General features: G+C 42.2%; 2 protein-coding genes across 6 annotated transcripts in view; one reads left to right on the forward strand and one right to left on the reverse strand.

Moving 5' to 3' along the window:
* Positions 1–5,560, forward strand: part of TMEM266 (transmembrane protein 266) — a 59,870-nt gene extending 54,310 nt beyond the window's left edge. For all 5 annotated transcript variants that reach the window (XM_072933753.1, XM_030280983.4, XM_041718312.2 and 2 more), the window contains one exon: positions 4,546–5,560. In XM_072933753.1, the coding sequence (XP_072789854.1) occupies positions 4,546–5,093 (548 nt within the window). In that variant the 3' untranslated portion in view covers positions 5,094–5,560. The remainder of the gene's footprint in view (positions 1–4,545) is intronic.
* A 154-nt stretch (positions 5,561–5,714) lies between these two features.
* Positions 5,715–20,189, reverse strand: part of ETFA (electron transfer flavoprotein subunit alpha) — a 29,498-nt gene continuing 15,023 nt past the window's right edge. The window contains exons 10-12 of the mRNA XM_002191918.7: positions 10,031–10,096; positions 6,630–6,710; positions 5,715–5,812 (exon numbers count right to left, since the gene is read on the reverse strand). Of these exons, the coding sequence (XP_002191954.2) occupies positions 5,774–5,812; positions 6,630–6,710; positions 10,031–10,096 (186 nt within the window). The 3' untranslated portion in view covers positions 5,715–5,773. The remainder of the gene's footprint in view (positions 5,813–6,629; positions 6,711–10,030; positions 10,097–20,189) is intronic.

Below are 20,189 nucleotides of genomic sequence, written 5' to 3' on the forward strand. Positions count from 1 at the left end.
GTGTGAGAGAAACTGTATACTTATATTTCTTAGGTAATATAAATCAAGGGGTCTGAATGGCTGTATACATATATTATTAATATGCATCATATGTATGACATATAACACAGATCTCTGTGTATCATGTATATATATATTATAAATGACATCTCTACATATAAATTCCCCACATAGACATAGAGGGGGGGAAAAGTGTGTGCCTTTAGATTTTATTTTAAAACATAATTATATGTATTTTAGAAGTGTGTATAAGACTGTCTGCATATACATATACATTAAAAATCTATTTCATGCATGTTATTATGTGTATATCTTACATATAAAATATATACTTGTTTTTCTATAATTATATAGGTACATGGAATTTTATATATAGGCTTATCCTATATCTGTGTGTGTATAGATGAGGCTATTTATATGTATATATGCAGACAAAGACAGGTAAAGATCTGTGTATTACATTAGTATTTTGTATATGTATAAATATATGTAAAGATACATATACAGGGAGAGATATATGTGGGTAGGTATGTGAGAGCCTTTTAAAATACATATATGATTGATATATTACAAAGGACCTGAGTATATATATAGACATATGTATTATATAAAGAATATGTGTACATATGTAGATACATTATGAAGGGGAGACATAGATATATGCATAGAGACATTCCCTCTACAAATATGAATGTCTATATATAAAGATATGTATTTGGGTATATAAAATCTGTATGTGTATATATATATATATATATATGTGTGTGTGTGTGAGCGAGAAATGTCTATGAATCCATAGACAAATGAATTATACAGAGAGCAATTTTAAAAATGTACACTGATGCATACAGATGTATAAAGTATTTGTTTTATTAGTGTCTATCCTCTACATACATCCCCAAGCTCTACAGGACTATATATATATAAAGATGTATGAATCTGTACGTAGGTGTGGGGTGTGTAAAAAGGGAAAGTTGTGAGGGACCATGTGTGTGCATATACATGTATATATAAAATATGTGTGTGTTCACATATAGCAATGATGTATTTCGTACATGTATCCCTGTATATAGACATTCCACCTGTATCTACAAAGATACTCGTGTGTGTGTGTCTAAGCATTAGAGATATATACATTATATCCTATATATGGGGCAGATATACACACATATTCCCCATCTATATAGATAAGTGTATATATAAAACTGGGGGAGATATCCTGTACATACCTATGTATTTTATTTTTTGTGTGTGTATGAAGGCAGAGATATATACACCAGTGTATGGTACTGTTTTTAGATGTATATCCCCGTAACATACATTGAGAGACATTAAAGGGGGAGGTAATATGAGTAATTTTTAATGTATAATATGTATTATTGGTGAAATGTATAATGCACTATATATGTATATCATTATATCTGCAGTCTCTGTGTATGTACACACAAATGTATATATATATATATATGTATGTATGTATGTATGTATGTACGTACATATGCTTGCATATGTGGGGATGTGTATTCTACTTAAGGAGTGCAAAGGTACTGTTGTGTGTTCCATGTATCAAAAGTCCATATGTCTATATGCTGTATTTTATAGGGGGCTCTTCATCCACATACACATTGCCTGTATGTCTACAGAATGATTGTGTGCAAGAGACTATACATATATATATATATATATATATATATATATATATATAGAGTAAGCAGGTTTATGCACAGAGCCCTTGATATTAACCCCCATTATACAAATAGCAATAAAGATATATCTAAGTTCTCAATTTAATATATATTTTTATATAAATACATGCATCTTATAAATAAATATACACACATAGAGAGGTGGGATCTTTTTTATTTAGTAATAAATAATTACATATATTTAAGGGGTGGGTTATGTATTAGAGTGTATAGGTGTGTGTATATATATGTGTGTGTGTGTAAAATATTCTATATGGAGCTCATGTATGCACATATCTATATGGAGGCATCTGATGGAAAGGGGGAGCTTGCATTTCTGTAGCAGTGTATCCTATAGAACATGTATGTGCATGTATATCCAGGTGTACAGCACTGTTTGTGGGTTTCTCTCTGTGCCCCTGAACACCTGTGTCAGTCTCTAACAAGGTGTGTGTGTGTGTGTGTGTGTGTGTGTGTGTGTGTGTGTGTGTGTGTGTGTGTGTGTGTGTGTGTGTGTGCACATCTCACTGGAGATGGATAACGTGTGTGTCCCTGGGTGTGCATGTGTAGCAGGGTGTATATCCTGATACATACATTGTCTGTGTAGGTACACACACGTCTGTGCATTTCTGCAGAAAGGTGAGGCTGTGCAGGTGCAATTGACAACTGTATAGAATTAAAGAGGGGACTGCATAGTGCAGCTGTAAAACGGCTGCATATTTTTAGGTATAGTGTATTATTGTGGGGGGACCATACAGTACAATGTGTGTGCATGTATATGTAATCTACTATACTGACACACACAAACACACTCCCCATAGCTATGTGGAGAAATCTATGCAGGTATGGATTATATGGATTTAAACTGGGGCAGGTCCATGTATATAGGTGCATGCTGAATTACACATAGATGTATATCCCTGTGTATACATAATAAACTTTTCTGTCTGTAAAAAGGTGTTTGTATATATTTTAAAACATGTATAAAAGTTGGGGGTGTCATGTATAGCTATCATGCTATACATGTGTTATATCTTATTTGATACACATGTTGGATCTATATCCCTGTGTAAACATTCCAGATTTATATATACACACCATAAGACATAAATAGTAATGCACAAAGGCAAGCATACCTGTGTTTAATTGTATACATTCTATTTAAAGAGTAACAATTACATTTTCAAAAGCGGGGGAGCAGCAACTATCCTACAGGCAGTGCATATATATGTTTCTATTTATCTGTGCATACATATACACACAGGTATGTAGAAAATGTACATATGTATGTGTAAGTCTATTGTGTTACATATGGGGCTGTGCCTATATACATGCACAGATACAGCTCTTCCCCATATCGCTATACTTAAATCTATATAAAGATTAGGTATGTATAAAATTAGGTGAGTGAGTCTGCTGCTACACCTATGTATTACATATGTGTGTGTCTGCACATGTGTAGAGAGAGGTATGTGGTATTATATATTGATATATATAGCTATAGATCCCCATAATATATCTGAAATGCTGTAAAAAGGTACATGTAAATATGTGCATATATATATATTTACATAGCTATATACATAAAAAGACTAACAGGGGGAGGGGGTATAGGTAAAATGTATTCTGTATATCCCTATATGTTCCCCAGCCATACATACACAGTGAGAAATCTATTTATATTTAAAGGTAAGTATAACTTGTGTGTGAAAGCACAGGTGTGGTCTATCTATAGATAATAATTCTATGTATTTAAAGGGAAGGCATGTATTATTAGTCTATATATGATCTGTATGTGTACTGTATCATATATGAATCTCCATATAGCCTAAAGGCATGTATATAAATAAAAATATATATAAATAACATATGTCCATGAAGTACTGGAATGGCCTGCCCAGGAAGGTGGTGGAGTCACCATCCCTGGCCATGTTTAAACAAAACCTGGCTGTGGCGCTCCCTGCCGTGGTTTAGCTGAGGTGGTAACAGTGGGTTGGACTTGATGATCTTGACAGTCTCTTCCACCCAGTGACTCTGTGATAAATAGCTATGTAAATACAGGGCTAGGGCAATGTATAGTATCATCTCTTACATACATATCGAGGCAATAAGCACAACTACAGAGAAGTATGTACATGGTGCTGTAGAAAGGTAGAGGGGTTGTATATATTCTATTTAATGATAGATAACTGTCTGTGTCTTTCAAGGGGGCACTATATATTGTGTGTATAACAGAAGGTCTGTGTACAATGTATTCTATATGGGGCTCATACAGACATAATTCCTCATCTCTGGATATAAAGATCATGCATATATAAAATGGGGTGGGGAGGCAGTGACTATCTGTATATGTAGATCCCTGTGTGTAGACATGTAGACACCCACATACAGAAAAACAGGTAAAACAGTACAATTTGGGGGAGCATTGCATGCTGTTATATCAGTAGGTAATTCCAGGTATTTAAGGGATGGACTACAGGTACCTATCATCTGTCCATGTACACATGCAGGCAAAACAGACTGTAGATACAGTTCTTTATGAACACATACTCACTATATGACTAAAGCTCTAGGTGTTGGTGTGTATACACACACAAATATAGGCATATAGTGTATGTTATGCTGTGTATTCCTATAAACAAACATAGAGCGCCAGGGATAGAGAAAAGGACTGTGTTACTGAATATATGTGGATAATATACATACAGCTATGGATTAAAGGGGTCTGTGTGTCTCGGGTGGCTTTGTGTCCATCACTGTAGGTACAAAGGGTCACACATGAACTCGCTCTGGCTCTCTGTACCCCCCTCAGCCCCTCCCCACACAAGCTCTCGGTCACCTCTGTGCTCTGTCCCTGCAGACAGCGGAGTCCCCGAGGCTGCCATCGGTGTGACCACGGCCGCCATCGACGTGCACCGGCCCAACATCTCCTCAGAGCTGTTCACGGTGGACGCGCCGCTGCGCCTGGGCAGCACCGGCACCTCGGCCAGCCTCACGTCGGGCAGCGCTTCGCGCTCCACCGTCAGCTCGGGCACACGCGGCTGCAGCGAGAGCAGCCAGACCCTGGGCTCGTCCCCGGACTGCAGCACGGCCTGCGAGGAGCCCCGGCAGCGCACGGCCCAGGCCGCGGTGCAGGAGCTGCTCTCGTCGCTGTCGGAGGAGGCCTGCCTGGCGCAGAAGGGGCTGGATCCCGTCAACCTCAAACTGCCCAGCCCGGCCGGCTCCGTGGGGGCCAGCCCCGACCTCGGCCACCGGCTCAGCGTCTACAACCGCAGGAACCAGGAGAGTCTTGATGTCTTCCAGCTCAAGCCACTCCTCGACTGCCCCCAGGGTGCCCCAGTGATTGAGGAGAAGTATGGGGTGCTGGGGCCCCCAGAGCCACGGCTGGGCAGGGTTCCTGAGGCATAGGGCCCGCCCGGGGAACGGGGACTCCTGTGAGGACACGCTCAGCACGCGGGCCCACGAAGCTGCCGCAGGTGAGGTGGCAGTGCTGAAGACATCCCGTTGCATCTCCTGCAATGGCCACCAGCCTAGGGCCCAGCCAGCGTTGCCTCTGCTCCCCAGTGTCTGTGGCACATGACCTACCTGCCCTGCCACCAGCTCTGGGCCAGCTGGGACCTACAGTGGCCATCTGGGAACAATGGACCTTCCAGCAGTCTTGGGGCAATATGGACCCACAGGGCCTGGAGGGACAGACTGTGCTGGGAACACCACGGAACTTCCACCAGTCTAGGGCCAGCACGAGCCCCATAGTGCTGGGGGCAGGACAGAGCTGCTGGACAGCTTGGGCCCAGTCTGGCTCCCCAGCCTGACACTGCCCAGGGGCTGAGTGTGACTGGGAGGGGTGTGGAGATGGGAATAAACACTGACAAACACGTACAGCCTCCTGCCTTGTATCCCTCTTGCCTTCTTCTCTTACCTGCTTTCCCTCTCTTGCCCCACCACTCCATGTGCCATGCAACTGACCACTAAAAAAACCCCCAACGCAAAAAGCAACCATCCCAACACCGCAGTGACCGACCCCACCTCTTTCCAGTAAAATCCTTTATTTGCCCTTACTCCACAGTGCCAGGTCCCGTCACCAGCACTCACTTCTTCTTCAGGAGCTTCGTCATCTCTGGCACCGCCTGCAAACACCAGTGCCAGGGTAGTGCACGTTCCCCTCTGACCCCCACAGACTCGCCCTGTGCAGTTCCAGCCCGGCAATTACACTGCCCACCCACCCAGCACAGCACTCCAGGGGCTGTGGGTCACCCCAGCTCAAGCACTCCCCACTTATCTCCTGCTGAATAAAGCCTCTTAATTATTTAAGAGAGCTACATTTCCATTAGGTGGAAATAATGCATTCGTACAAAATTTATTAAGGAAATTGTCTACGTGGTGTTTCTTCAGAATGTGACTTTGGCTCACAAAGAAGCCTGTGCTCACCACGGATCTGACGGGCATTATTTCAGGAATGGCATTATATGCTGGCAGAGTTTCTGCCCATGCCTGCACAGAGCCACCACACTCCTGCCACTCACACGGGTGGCCACACACAGACACTGGGACAGGGCTGGCTCAGAGCTCCAGAGGAACTGCAAGCTCCTCCTGGGCATCAGTCAGTGAGGCAGAAGCCAAGGCAGAAATAATCACGCCTCCTGCCAACTCTCTACTTCCAAACTTTATGAAGCTTAAAAATACATGTGAGCACCTATGTGTGGTTATTTCCAAAATGGTTCCATCTCAGCAAACAGAAGTGAGGCAGGCTGGCTGTGACACTCCCTCAACACAACCTACTTGCAGGGATTTGATTTTAAGCATGCAATCATTACATCAGAAAGCACATTTTTAAACAACAACCCAAACACCCTCACACAGACATCATCAACACTCATTAGGTTGTATTAGGTAAGCTCCTATCAGTTCTCCCAAAGTTACCCTGCACATCAAGTTTAGCCTCACCTGAAATAAGTCTGCTACCAGTCCATAGTCTGCCACTTGGAAAATTGGAGCTTCTGGATCCTTGTTAATAGCAACAATGGTCTGCAAGCAAAGTTAAAGCACCATATGAATCTAGATACTGATCATCCTCTGGGGCTGGATTACAGGGCCAGGTTTTAGCCAGGAAATGGGCTATATTATCTACAAGCCCCCCCCCGCCCCCCCCCAGAAGCAGAAGATTTATCTGGGCATTTTATATTTTTCCATCTCAAAAACAAGCACCTCCTTCCCTCCACAATCCCCCTGAAACAAAAACCCCAAACCCCTGCTCGTCATACATATTTCTTCTATCCTTCCCTGTTGAAAAGCTTAGAAAAAATTACTACAAAGGATTATCTGCAGATTCCAAGCTGTACCACTGCAGAACTAACCTGGAGGCAGCAGTTACAACAACCACAGTAAAGCCCTGCTCAAAGGCCTCAGTACTTAAAATGGGACAGCATTTAGTTTGTCACACAGTAGAAAACAGCACAACAAATCCCAACAATGATCCAGAAAACGTCTTGGTTTAAACCCTGCCCTACATTGAATCATCCTTAACTGCCTGTGACAGCTTCCAGCAAGACAAGCATGGGTGGGTGTCCTCATCAAAATCTGCACCAGGATGGGGAGCACTCCATAGAGGAAGGGAAAAGAATCCTGAGCAAACCCAGCAGCTCACAGCAGGAGCCTTACACCAAGAAGGGGCTGGAGCACAGCACTGGGGCAGTGCCTGCCCCTCCACACTGCCAGTGGAAGCCGTGGGTCAGGGCAGCTGAGACAGCCAAGGAACCACACTCCATGTGTCTGTTTTACTCCCTCCACAGAAAGTCCAACAAAACTGATGGCTCGGTAAGCACGGGCCTAATGGCAGTAACTCAAAGAGAAATGCTTATAAATCCTGTGGTTTTAGCAGAAATGTTATTTCTTGGCCATTTGTCCCCTGGGAGTCCCTGTAAAGGAGCCCACCACACATGCAAGCAGGCAGTACCCAGAGCACTGCCCCTGCCCTCTGGCCAGCTCATAGCCAAGGACATGCAAGTGCTGCAGCAATGCTGCCCTTGAAATGTTCTCCCCAGAGCTTTACTCTTTTGGAGTTTTATTTCAGTTACCCCTCTTTGCAAATGCAAACCTCCCCAGACAAGCTGCAGTGCAGGAAGCAAATCCAGGCTGTGATCCCTGAGGGTACTGGCCCAGTAAAAACTTTCTCTGACCCTTCTGAGGCCCTGCCATTCCTTGCAGAACCATCCACAGGGGCTGATGCTGAGACCCAGCCAAGGCCAGCAGTCAGTGAGACCACAGGGGCTGCCAGCTCTGTCCTTAGCACAAAAATAATTTAAAAATTGCTTGCAAAATTGTCTGAAGCTTTGGTTTGGCAGCCTAGTCCTGCCTCTGCCTCCTTTAGCTGGAGTAATTTCAGTAAGATTTGACTCCCCTACCTCATTGCTACCTCAGGTGAGCAGCAAAAGCACCACCTTGCTCATAACAGAACTTTGTAGTTAAATCTCTGAGTAAGAAAAGACAGGGGAACTCTCATGAGGGAATTAGAAATAAGGAAAGAGAGCAACAACTCTTCAGGTCTCCTCAAAAGCTGCATTTTCTACCTTGCTGTAAAAGAACAAATGAATTATGCATTTCACTTGGTAGAAAGCATCTGACTGTTTTGGAAAACATATCTTGAAGTGTGCAAGTTCACAGTGCCTGATAATTCAGAGTGCTGAGGGAGGACAGGGGATGCTCCAGAGAGCTCCCATAGCTGCAGAATTCTTTGGGAAAACTGGATCTTCTCCATAACTACCCCACCTAAATGCTTTAGCTAAAAGAAAGGCAGAACACATTCTAAATACCAATAACTAAATCTGAATTTTACAACAGACACATTAGCTTACACTAAAAAAACTGAGATACGGGAGAATTGGAAGGGTTAAATAAGAATCTCTTATCAACAAATTTCATCTGTCCTTATTTCTTATAGCAGAATACCTCAAAATATCAAACATGCCTTTGGAGAAGCCATAAAAGCAGAGGTTTTGCTGTTAGAGTACAGGATAATATCACTGCTCAGTGTTTGTGTAACAAAGGAAATTCTGGATCGTCAAGTCAGAGGTTCCTAGTGCTGCTGGCAGTCTTAACTGAGATAAGGTAGCACAGAAACACAACGAGGGTCACATCAAGTCTTATGCAGCTTCCAGTACCCAGTCTCAGTCAGCGGCTGCTGCCCAACTCCTCACTCAGCCAGGGCACAGCTGGAGCCTGAACTGCCCCAGACAAAGCCCAGCAGTGCCAGAGGAGCCCAGGCGGCCCAGCAGCAGTGCCTGGACTCTCCTTTCCTGCACTGCAAGCAGGAATGTGGCAGAAACTGTGGCACTGCTGTTCACCAAAGCCCTTGGCAATACACTGCCACAGTCCCCACTTCTCAAGAGACACCTTCACTCTTGCCCATCACACAACCTGAATCGCTTCAGTTTTGGTTGTTTTTCTCCACTGCAGTAACTAACACTAACGGCACTCAAGTCCCTGCTTTTAGAAAGCCTGTCATTTCCCCCCAAAATGCTTATATAATACATCAGAAAAAAAAAGGTAAGAAAGCAGAGATCATCCTACCACACGGGCTGGTTTGTGAGGACAATTACCAGTCACAAACTCACTGGTTAAACACAAGAAAATACCTGCAAAGTTTTGCAACCCTTTTCCTCAGCTCTGTAAACTATTCAAAGCTGTGGCTTGTTTAAGTTCATTCCTTGAAAATAGAAAGTTCATTCCTTGAAAATAGAAAAAAAATAGATAGCATTTTTAAAAAATTACTGTGGGAGGCAGAAGCTCCAGTTTTTGATGTCTGCCATTTGATAGTATCAGTCAGCAGGTAACTGCTCCTCTTCTCAAACACTGCACTGTGGGCCAAACTGGCAATTCCATTTTTGGATTATTTGCTTTGGCAACTAATGAGTTAAACCTTTTAAAGTTTTACTGCCGTTTTATTGCAGGTTTCCATTTGAATGGATAAATGCAGGAATGTCAGAGACATCTTTTACTTTATGGAATAGTAAGTTCATAATTCAAATTGTGCATTGTTATGCATGAATTAATATGTCATAGTCTGGAATAAAGGCAAATGTAACTATTGTATAGGATTCAGGCATATGTGCCTTGGGTCGGTTTTTTTAAACAAAGTCAATTAGCTGCTTCCACTGATCACTTTGGGCTGTAGTGCAAAGGGTTTTCCACTGCGCGACATCTTTTGCCACAGTATTTGGGTTATTTGTCAAAGAGTGTTTTACAGCAGCAGGAAATACAAAACCCATCTAAAGTACTGATGCAAAAGCAAGGGAGTCCACTCACTTCCTTCCTCAAAAATCTTTTCTAGTACATCCACCTTCACATACCTTGCTGTCTTTCATCCCGGCCAAGTGTTGGATTGCTCCAGATATTCCCACAGCAATGTAAAGTTCCTAGGAAAAAACAAGATACAGACATTTTTGGTCCCCACACCACAACAGTCTCACTGAGCTCTCACAAACCTTAATCCAAAGCAACTGCATGCTGCAGTTTTTACATTACAGTAGTTTTCAATAATAAAGGCAGCTGATGGTTGGTTCCCCTCCCCACCTGGGGATGCAATGTGACTGCAAAAGGAGAACCCCAAAGGAGCACCTAGCAAAGACAGATTAGGGGGGAAAAATAAACAAAGTCTGCATCAAAAACATATGACACTGCTCAGCTAAAGGCCAGGGCAATCCATGTAATCCACGACTCTGGAGATTCCCAGTGCAAATATTAAGGAAGATAACCTACAGATGGATAATGCAGTTGCCTGAAGAGCAAACCAAGGCTCTTCTTCAAAGCCTCTCAGAGCCTTTACCAAGGCAGAATGCTGAACGCTGAAATTCGGGTGTCAGGCCTTTGAAAGGCTCCCTACAGAGCAGGATAAACCTCTGAGGTACCCAAGTGGGCTGTGCCCTGCACACCTGCAGTTTGTGTTCCTCACCCCAGCCCTCGTGTCCTCTTGGCCTTCCCCACTCGCTGCCACTCCCACACAGGGTGAGTACAGAAGCTACACCAGCTACACCAACAGCTCTACACCTTGGGGCTTCCAGTTTCACATCTCCAAAGATTCTTACAGTCAAAAGAGATGAAAATTTATAGGTAAATAGATCTGTGTCAGCTGTTCTATTCACAGCTGAAAACTATTATTTCTCCTTGGACTGAAAGCCATCCATTCTATAATCTACCCAAAAACAAGGGTATTTCAGGGCCCTGACAGTTTCACCAGTCAGAGCTGTACTCTTTAGCTAACTAATATTACAGAAGAAAACTAAAGCAAGTACTTTTCATCCACTCATTCAATAACAGAAAATTAACACAAATTTAGTTAGGGGCTCATCTATCAAAAGCAGTCAAAAAGTGGTATTTCACACATGCTTAGAAAAGACACAGCCTCAAATACTAACATAATTTCTCCTTTAAAAATACCAAGGGTATTCCATATCTAAGAAAATATAAATCTAATTTAACTCAATAAATAATACTGGGGGGCCACAGGGAGCATAAGAGGGTCAAAACCAATCTTACCACTGTGCAGCTGAAACTGCTTTACAGTTAAATGGCTTTTGGCATGGCAGAGCCAAGCCCAGCTGTGGGACATGCACAGACCTACACAGGAGAGTGGCAAACAAAGGTGTTCAAACACAGACCCACAGAGGCTTCTGCCATACAGGCCTCAGAGTCACAACATCACTTAAAGAAAAAAATGCTTTCTGATGTTTCTTCAACTACAGACTCTGCTCACTATGGTTTTTAAAGTAGGAATAGATAAATGAAATTCAGGAAGTTTCTCTGTGTTTTTATATAAAAACTCTCTAGTGTAAAAACTGAAGGGGAGGGGAAATAAAGCAGAAATTAAGCATTTCCTATCAAAAAGGCTTCCTTTGAAATTGAAACACGGAATCTAGTCCATGTACTTCCACAAAACTACACAGCTGGTGAACACACTCAGAAACTCCTTGGCCTCAGCAGGCTTTTACCAAGTGGATTACTATTGGAGGTCAATCCATTTTAACCACAGCTGCAATGTAACCTAATATGTCCACATTAGAACTCGTGGTAAGAATGCAATATTTTAATTATACCAAATAAAAGAACAGATGTTACAGGAGAAATTATTCTAACATCATGCTGTTTTTAATACAAGCTCTTTTTAAAGACACATTATCATAATTTGATTTTTTTTAGCGCAATTCATTAAGTGCCAGTCATCCAGACTACCAGATACTCTTATCAGTCTGCTTAACATTGTGAAGTTCAATCTTTGGAAAGAATCCAGCTAACCAGGAGCCAGATGCCTATGAATATATTCTATTAAAATATCTAGGAAAGACAAGGATGTTTCATTAAAAGGACATTTGTTAATCACCAGGCTTGTCTAAAAGCACTTATGCGTCTAGGCCATGGCCTTCAAGGTTATGTGCTTTTGGCTGCCTGGTTCAGACGAGTGTTCCTGTCACTCAGCTCTAACCCTGACAGGAGATCACCCCAGCAATGTTCTCATATAGGGAGCACACAGGACAGCAGGGTTCTTGCCAACACTTCTGTGCTGTCAAAGGGGCAGGACAGTTTACATCTTAGTTTTAATCTATTCTGCAGTTCAGTAGGAGGGACCCAAAGGACCCACCATGTCTAAATGATAAAGCTTCAGGATTGTTCACTGTTGTCCTGAAGAGAATTCAACTGGTCATCCAGAGACGACATAAAGCATTGAGAAATTCAAAACCTTATTTATTTTCAGGATAATAACCTTGTTTTGATGTTTTCCCTGAAATCACTGATTTCTATCAGGCCTTTTGCTGAGTCCTGTCATTGCTGTCAGAGTTCGAAATCCCAGGTCAGGACTGTAGCCCCAAGTGCCATGAAGCAGGTGAGGTAGGGAAGCAGAAAGGAGCTGGGTGCCCCAGGGCAGAGGGTGCTGGGCCATGGCAGCACAGGGCAGCTCTGCAAGGAGCTCTGGGTCCTTCAGAGCTCCTCTGGGCAGGACACCCACACAAGGCAGGAGCAGATGAACCTGAGTCTGGCTTGCACCTCTCAGGGGCCAGATGTGGCTTTACACCAACTTTGAGTTCCAGCTTTTTAGAACCCTGTAAGTTTGCTCTAATTACTGCTGCCAGGCAGCTGATCCACAGCCCCCAGTTACAGGCACTTACAGCAAAGTCCAGGACATGGAGTAGCATTTCTCAACTCCCTGGTGCTGGGCACAGGCAGATTTCCACTGAAGGGCTGCTGCCAGCACTGTGCCACATGAGAACAGGCAACAAAACAGCACACACATATTCCAGAGCAAAGGGTTCACAGCACTGTGAACAAATGGAGTGCCAAAAGCAATTGAAGTCAAGGAAGTAAATGTTTTGGTGGTATATGGACATAACACCAGCTTACAAAATTGTCTTGGTTCTTGGTAACTTTATTTCACACAGGAAATACTGTACAAACATCACGGCCATGCCACAAATATTTTTATGAAGTTTCTGACAGATATCAGCACAGGGAAAGGACACCAAAGAAGAGAGGTGATGGCAAGGAAGAGCAGGATGGAGGGAACACGTGGCACAGGACAGTGAACGCACGTTTGGTGCCAAGACTCTGCAAAGCAGAGCAGGAGGAGGCAGGACCAGCACTGCAGGGGTGCTGCTGCTGGAAGGGCTCAGTACCCTGATTTTGGGCAGCTTTGGAGGGCCTCAGCAGCTCCTGCCAGGCGTCTCACAGGGGCCACAGCAGCAATCCAAGGTGTCTCTGCCAAAAACTGGCACAGAGGCCAAGGGGGCTTTCGTTTGTCCTGCCACACGTCCTGCACAGCTCCAGTGGCAGGCAGAACCCTGACAGAGACCTCCAAGTTTATGAGCACAGGTTTGCATCACAACCACCCTAAAAAATCCCCACAACTCCAACTCCCAAATTTATCCTATTCAAAGTCACGATTAAAAATCCACTTTCTCAGTTGCTAGTTAAAGTATTCATCTAGACTTATATTTTTCCAACAGAAATGACCATGGTATGTCTTAGAGTCATTACATGCTAATCATTAAAATGGAAAAAAAAATCTTCCTTGGCCATTCCCTAAACTCTATTTCTGCTTCAGACATACCCAACATATATTGGCAGATTTCACATGCACATATCTGCACATCTGGCCCCAGAATCCATACAGCCACTTACATGCTGTTTGGAGAAATGCACAGGAGTGCTGTATATGGATGACTGCAATTACCAAAATACCAATGCAGTTATTTTCCTGTGCATATAGACTCTTGCAATTATTTATAGAATAATTTGTGGCATGTGATATTACTTCATTTATACATATATTTAAATATGCCTTAGGCTGCCTTGGGGTAGTTAAGGGACATTTGCTTAAGAGAACTACAAGAACAGTATTTATTTCAACTCCAGAGCCTCTGAACGGTGCTGTGACAGGCCACAGGGCAGCCACAGATGCCCCACAAGCTGAGGTAGCTACTTTGCAAGCATGTTGTCAGCTACTATTGATTTTTACTACAATTTTTGAATTATGCTGAAAACCTCCAATACACATCAATTTGTCATCCTACCAATGGCATGCTTTTAAACAGGACAGTTTAATACACCCCTCTGGCATACACACTATTTTTAAAGGCAGCTCAGATATTTTATTTTCTTTGCAAGAGTGAAAGGACAATGAAATTAGAAAGAAATCTTTGTGATCAAAATTGCTTTGTACAAGACATTCCTTCCAATTACAAGCTATTAAGACAATAAAATATCTTCTGGCTTGACAGCAGTTCATGTCTATTACACTGTACATCACACACTTCTCCAGTATGTAAAGCTTTGGTGCAGCTGAACCCACCCCATTCAAGAAGCACCCATCACTAAACTAGAGCCCAACTGCAGCTTCTTTTTCACTTTAAGAACCTTTGATCAGCCAGGCTGTGTAATTACTCTTAAGCATGGTTAGGGTGTCTGCTGGAGTGCAGGGCCATACAGCAATTTTTTTTTCCCTCTCTCCAGGGAAAAGCACATCAATTGCTTTCAGCTAAATGCACTCACATATGAATATTTTAGTACAATTTAATGTTTCTGCACCAACCCCAAAGGAGCAGAGCATCAATTTGTGAACATAGTTTTCTTGGAGTTAAAAGCTACACTGGATAATGCAGGATGAAAGGGGCTGTCAATCCTTAGCTTTTTAGCAAGTCAGAGAAAGACAGTCTGTAAATTCAGTCCCAGCTGTATACAAACAGCTCTCTAAAGTTTGCCACCATAAAGCTACTTTTCAACAATAGTGAATTATCAGAGGAGATATTCCAAAAACAATTTCCCAAGCGCAGTTGGTTTTCCCAATGCTAGTCCCATCTGCCACGTACCTAACAGCCCCAACCATTTATACCATGCAAGGTGCACCTGCTGGTCTGTTAATAACACCCACAAACCTGATGGACAAATAACACATTCCTATAAAGCACTCATCTGAGCAGGGCAGAAATTATGTACCATGCTTTTGAAGAGAGAAACTTTGCTATCTCAATATTCCCTTGTATGTGCAACAAATGAGGAAGTAATTAAGATCTTATCATTGATAGCAAAGAGTAGAATGTTTTTTTAAGAGTGTACAATCCAGACAAGAAGAGTGACAATTCTAATGATGCCAAGGGAACTAATTAGTTAGTTCTGTTGTTAGTAATTTTAGGTAAGGGGCAGAGAACAAAGAAGAAAAATACTAGAATAGAATATGTCTTGTTTCACTTTCCTTATGCTTCCTCACAAGAGAGTGAAGTGAAACAGCAGATAAGCTAATCTGAACAAGTAAAGGATCCCTAAGAAAGTGATGGGAAGTAACACTCAAGAACAGTTAGCATTCACTTATTACAAAGAAATAGAAAATACATGAATTATTTAAATTATGTGATACTGTGCCTCTACCTTCCTGCTACTCCCAAGGCAAGATGACAACTACTGAGTGCTAAAAAGCCACTCACTGCAGTGAAAGGGATGCTCAGTAAAATACTGGGGGCACAGAGAGGCTCAGAAAGGATCCCAAACTCTTCTAGAAGAGGGGGAGCAACAAGAATTCCAGCACTGCTGCCTTTCAAGTGAACCAACACCTCACTCGTCAGTGTCTCGACTGAAGCTGCACCTCTAACATGCCTCTTTTCAAATCTCATGATTACTGTCAATTCCTGACAGTTCTAAATTGCCTACCTTTTGACATTCCTTCGATCTATTACAGCCACAGAGATCCTCTAGCATGAAACTGAAGCAGTGAAGCCAAGCAGTTTCCTCCTGGCCATCATATCAGACCTGTCTGAATTCCCCCCTGCCTTGCCCACATGAGGTTTCTCAGTGCATGCACCTGCCTTCTGTGTCACATTTCTAGCACAATCATTTAATCCAGTGTCAATTATTGCTATATCACATATTTCCTAACTTGCGCCTTCCGGAGCTTTCCGCCTCAGTTTCTGTCATCCATTAGTGTTTTGTACCCAACGTTAAAGTAACAACACAGCAGCAACCGAACACCTTAAAATACAATTAAAAAAATAAAGTAGTTTCGCCAGCTAGGAAATCCTACAGCAGAAATTAAGGCAGTTCTATAGTTAGACCCTGAAAGAGCACCAATTTTAGAAGAGTGAAGATTCAAGCTCTGAAGAGATTAAATTAGAAGGATACCTTTCAGGCAGCAGCTGATCCTTTACAAGGTCAGAGAATAACAATATACGCACATGCTTGCCAAAAAAAGCACCTCTTGGTGTCATTGAGGTTCTGGCTGTTTTCTGGGGACAAGAAGCTAAGTGTGAGATAATCCCAGTACAAGCCCACCTTCCTTCCAAACCTGAGGGAAGGATATAATTAATTAGAATAGGCTGCAAGGGAAAACCTAGGAAACCATGGAACAGTTTGGGCATTCAAAGAAAGCTGCCTGGTGGCACTGCAGGGCAGGACTTCCCTCCTGGACCACGGATGCTGCTCCAGAGGAAGTGCTCAGGTCCCACGCAGTCCCCAGCAGCCCTGGGATGCACTTTGCACAGCCCAGCTGGCTCAGTGGCACTGATCCCACACCTTCTCACCAGCCTGAACTGCACAGGCCACAGCAACCACAGAAGCCAGGAAAGCTTTAGAGCAGTTGCTTTCCTTTTCCTACAAATCAGAGTTTATTTTTTGGCTGATAGCAGACAAACTGCAAAAGTTCCTGAGAAAGATTACATACTACTTTGCATGTTAGAAATGTTGCTAATTATGTCTTGGGTAAGGAAAGCTAATACTGAAATAATAAATGAAGCATTCTTGTTCCATTTATAAAAGTTTCAAATAAGTGAAAAAAAACTTTTTACTTTCTTTCTTCTCCACACTTGTTTTGTTCCTCTTTCTTTCTTTGTGAGCATGAGAGAAAGAACTGGGAAGATATTTACTGTGGAAAGTAACACCCCTGATTATTTGAAATCTCTTATCTAAAAACAGCAGTTACTCTGGGGTAATGGTGGTAGGCTTGGTTTCTCTAGGGAATTAAGCATTTTATAACTGGATATACTTAACTAATATTTAGTAGTATACACTCATAGGAAAGATATTTTTATCTAAAACCAGCTAATTTTAACATTCTTACAAGGGCTTTTTCCTTAAACAGAAGCTACATACAGTACTTAACCTGAGAATCTAATTTCATTTTTCTGCAGAACACCTGCATGTAAGAAATAGTGGTGAAAAACTGGCTTCTAATTGTAAAAAATGTGCTAAAATTGTTGCCACTGATTAAACAAACTGAATATACCAAATTGCCTTTTTTAACTAGGAAGAAAACATTTTATATTTTAATATATCCACTTATGTCTAAAAATTTCTTTCCATCTCATCAAATAATACAAATCAGCCTTTTTTTTCATAAGACAGAGAAGGAGCTCTGAGAAGGAGTTCAAATAGGAGCTGCAATCACCTGAAAGTAAGAGGTTAAAAAAAGGTACTAACAGAAACAAAAATAATACACTGAATATTTTAACAACTGGATTAAAACTGTCCAAAGGAAAAATTGCCAAAGATCCCATTAAAACCCAACAATATGCATAAACACCAACATGAACAAAACCTTGAAGTTTAACAGTCCAGGGCTGCTTTGGAAGAGCAGATGTGCTGCGTAGAACCAGGGCTCAAAGAGACACAAGGTGAAATCTGTGCTCTTTAATTAACTCCTCTTTTCCATCACTGAAGAGAAATGAACTCCAGTTGTTCCTTGAATGTGTCTGTGTATTAATGCCTCAGCATTCTGGAAAGCTGCTGTGGCTGTGAGGTTCTTGGGTTCTGTGACGCACTTGGGTTCTGGGCTGCACTTCTTAAAAACTGAAGCCAGTCACAGAATTATGAAGGACCAATCACCAAGACTACCCTTCCTTCCCCAAATGCACAACTGAAGGCACAGGGGAAGAAACAAGCAGCCCTTTCAGACAGTTATGTTATAGCCAGAGATGAGCACAAGCACGTCCCAGCAGTCACACAGAAAAAGCAGCAGAAGCACCTCTCCTCTCCCTGAGCTTGCAACTAACCCTTGTCCCTCTGTAGTCTCAAACTGACCCAATTCCAGAGTCCAGAAAAACAATGCATTCCAGCCCTCCACTGAGACTGGGCTGGAGACTATTAATAGACGTGGAAGAGCACACACTGAGATGCTTTCCCATCAGAAGCCAACAGCTGCACAGGAGAACAAGCATGGCTCAGACTCCAGAGTTTCTTGTACCCAAGACTCTTCCCCTGCTTAAACCCACACACCCAGAGGGCACACAGCATGTCAGCTCAAAACTGAACACAAAACTCGTGTCTCAGCTGCTCTACCTGCCCAGTGTCCACACCTGCCTTGCAATGCTCCAGACATAACATCACAAGCTCTCCCTGAACTGACACTAAGCATGTCTCACACAAGGAAGCAGCACCTTCTGAGAGCTGCTAAAATAGACAGCATCATCTTGACCTGACCAAAACAGCTCAGTTCTTCAAGTCAACTCTATGTTCCACTGCAGAGAATAATTTTCTAGCTGAAGTACCAAAAAGACAGTGAAGCAGAATTAGGAATGTTAAATTAAGAATTGTAGCTTTCAACTGCTTCATATTTAAGATGCCTATCCAACACACAGAAAAATTAAAACCTCTAGTCAGCAACTCTGTGGGCTTAGTATCAATTCAACTTGCACTTTTGTTACAATTAACATTTCATATTTTCTATATTTCTAAGGCACTGAATGCTATCCTTGCATGTATTTTAAGATCCAGACTAAATATCTGAAATTTGTAAGAAAATTTCCAGTACTCTGCACAACTCACTATTTAATAAACCCTTGTTAAGAAGTGAGATGAGAGAAAAATGCATTAGCCTCCAGACAAATAGATGCAGCACCATGCAATTGTGCCAGTGCAGATCATGAATGACACCAGAGTTTAACATTCATTCATCACTCCTGATTAAAGGCTATTTAACAATCCTCTACAAGAGAACAATGACAACACTGATGTGATCCTGTGATGTGGCTTTATGTTCTTTCTACTCTCACATGTTGCTATGGACCATCTGTGGCAAAATACAGCATTGTATCATCATCAAAAACCAGCCTTTTTTGTTTCAGCATAACTGCTATATAAACAGTTTCCTTGACTCTGGAAAGAATGTTCATTGTTGAGTCTTAACACACAAATCAGAACTAACCTGTCTTCAAATTAATATTCTCCACCTCATTAATGGCTATTTAGGCAGTGAAGAACTAAGGATGGCCAATCCAATCTCATGCCTTTTCAAAATACACACTCTTAAATGACACTTAGCTTATACCCTGGTAAGCAGAAAGAGTTGGGGTTGCATTTATAACCCACAGAACCTCCCAATTTCCTTACATGGCAGAGGTTACTATCGCTATCAAGACTCTGGGATGACCTTAGTCTTATCAATAGGTCTATTTCTCAGAAGCTGCTTTGTAGCAGTTGACTACCATATAGATTTACAGGTTTAAACACTAGCATGTCTAGATATAGCTCCACTCGGGCCCATCGGGTTATCATCAGATGGCCTCTGATAAGGACTTCAAAAAAAGTAGCAAACATCCTTACCCACAACTCAAGACAGAAGAAATCAGAAGCGTGGAACATCTTGTTCAAGAAAATCCAGCAGACAGAGTTGACAACAGAATCACAAGTTCCTGTCTTTGACATGCACGTATTACTCTATCCTGCTGGATATATTACTTGAAAAACAATGGTCATGGTTTGAATTTCTTAAATTTGCAGCAATGGCAAAGGCAAAACATTTCAGGATCCTATCAAGGCTTTGAACATGCAGAGCTTTTTAGTATTACTGAAATTATGATTTGGTAAATGCAGCAATTGAAATATGATGTGTTTTTCAACTAAGTTTCAGCTCACTGCTCCCTGCTGGTCTCATTAAGCCACTAACAAGTAAAAAGTTGCTCCTTGGTGCCTTCTGTTGCCATACACAAAGAGCTGCTTACTCAGAGGCAAAACCTTTACTCCACCGTGGAGCTCAGT

This window comes from Taeniopygia guttata, chromosome 10, assembly GCF_048771995.1.
Source record: "Taeniopygia guttata chromosome 10, bTaeGut7.mat, whole genome shotgun sequence".
Taxonomy (NCBI): Eukaryota; Metazoa; Chordata; class Aves; order Passeriformes; family Estrildidae; genus Taeniopygia; species Taeniopygia guttata.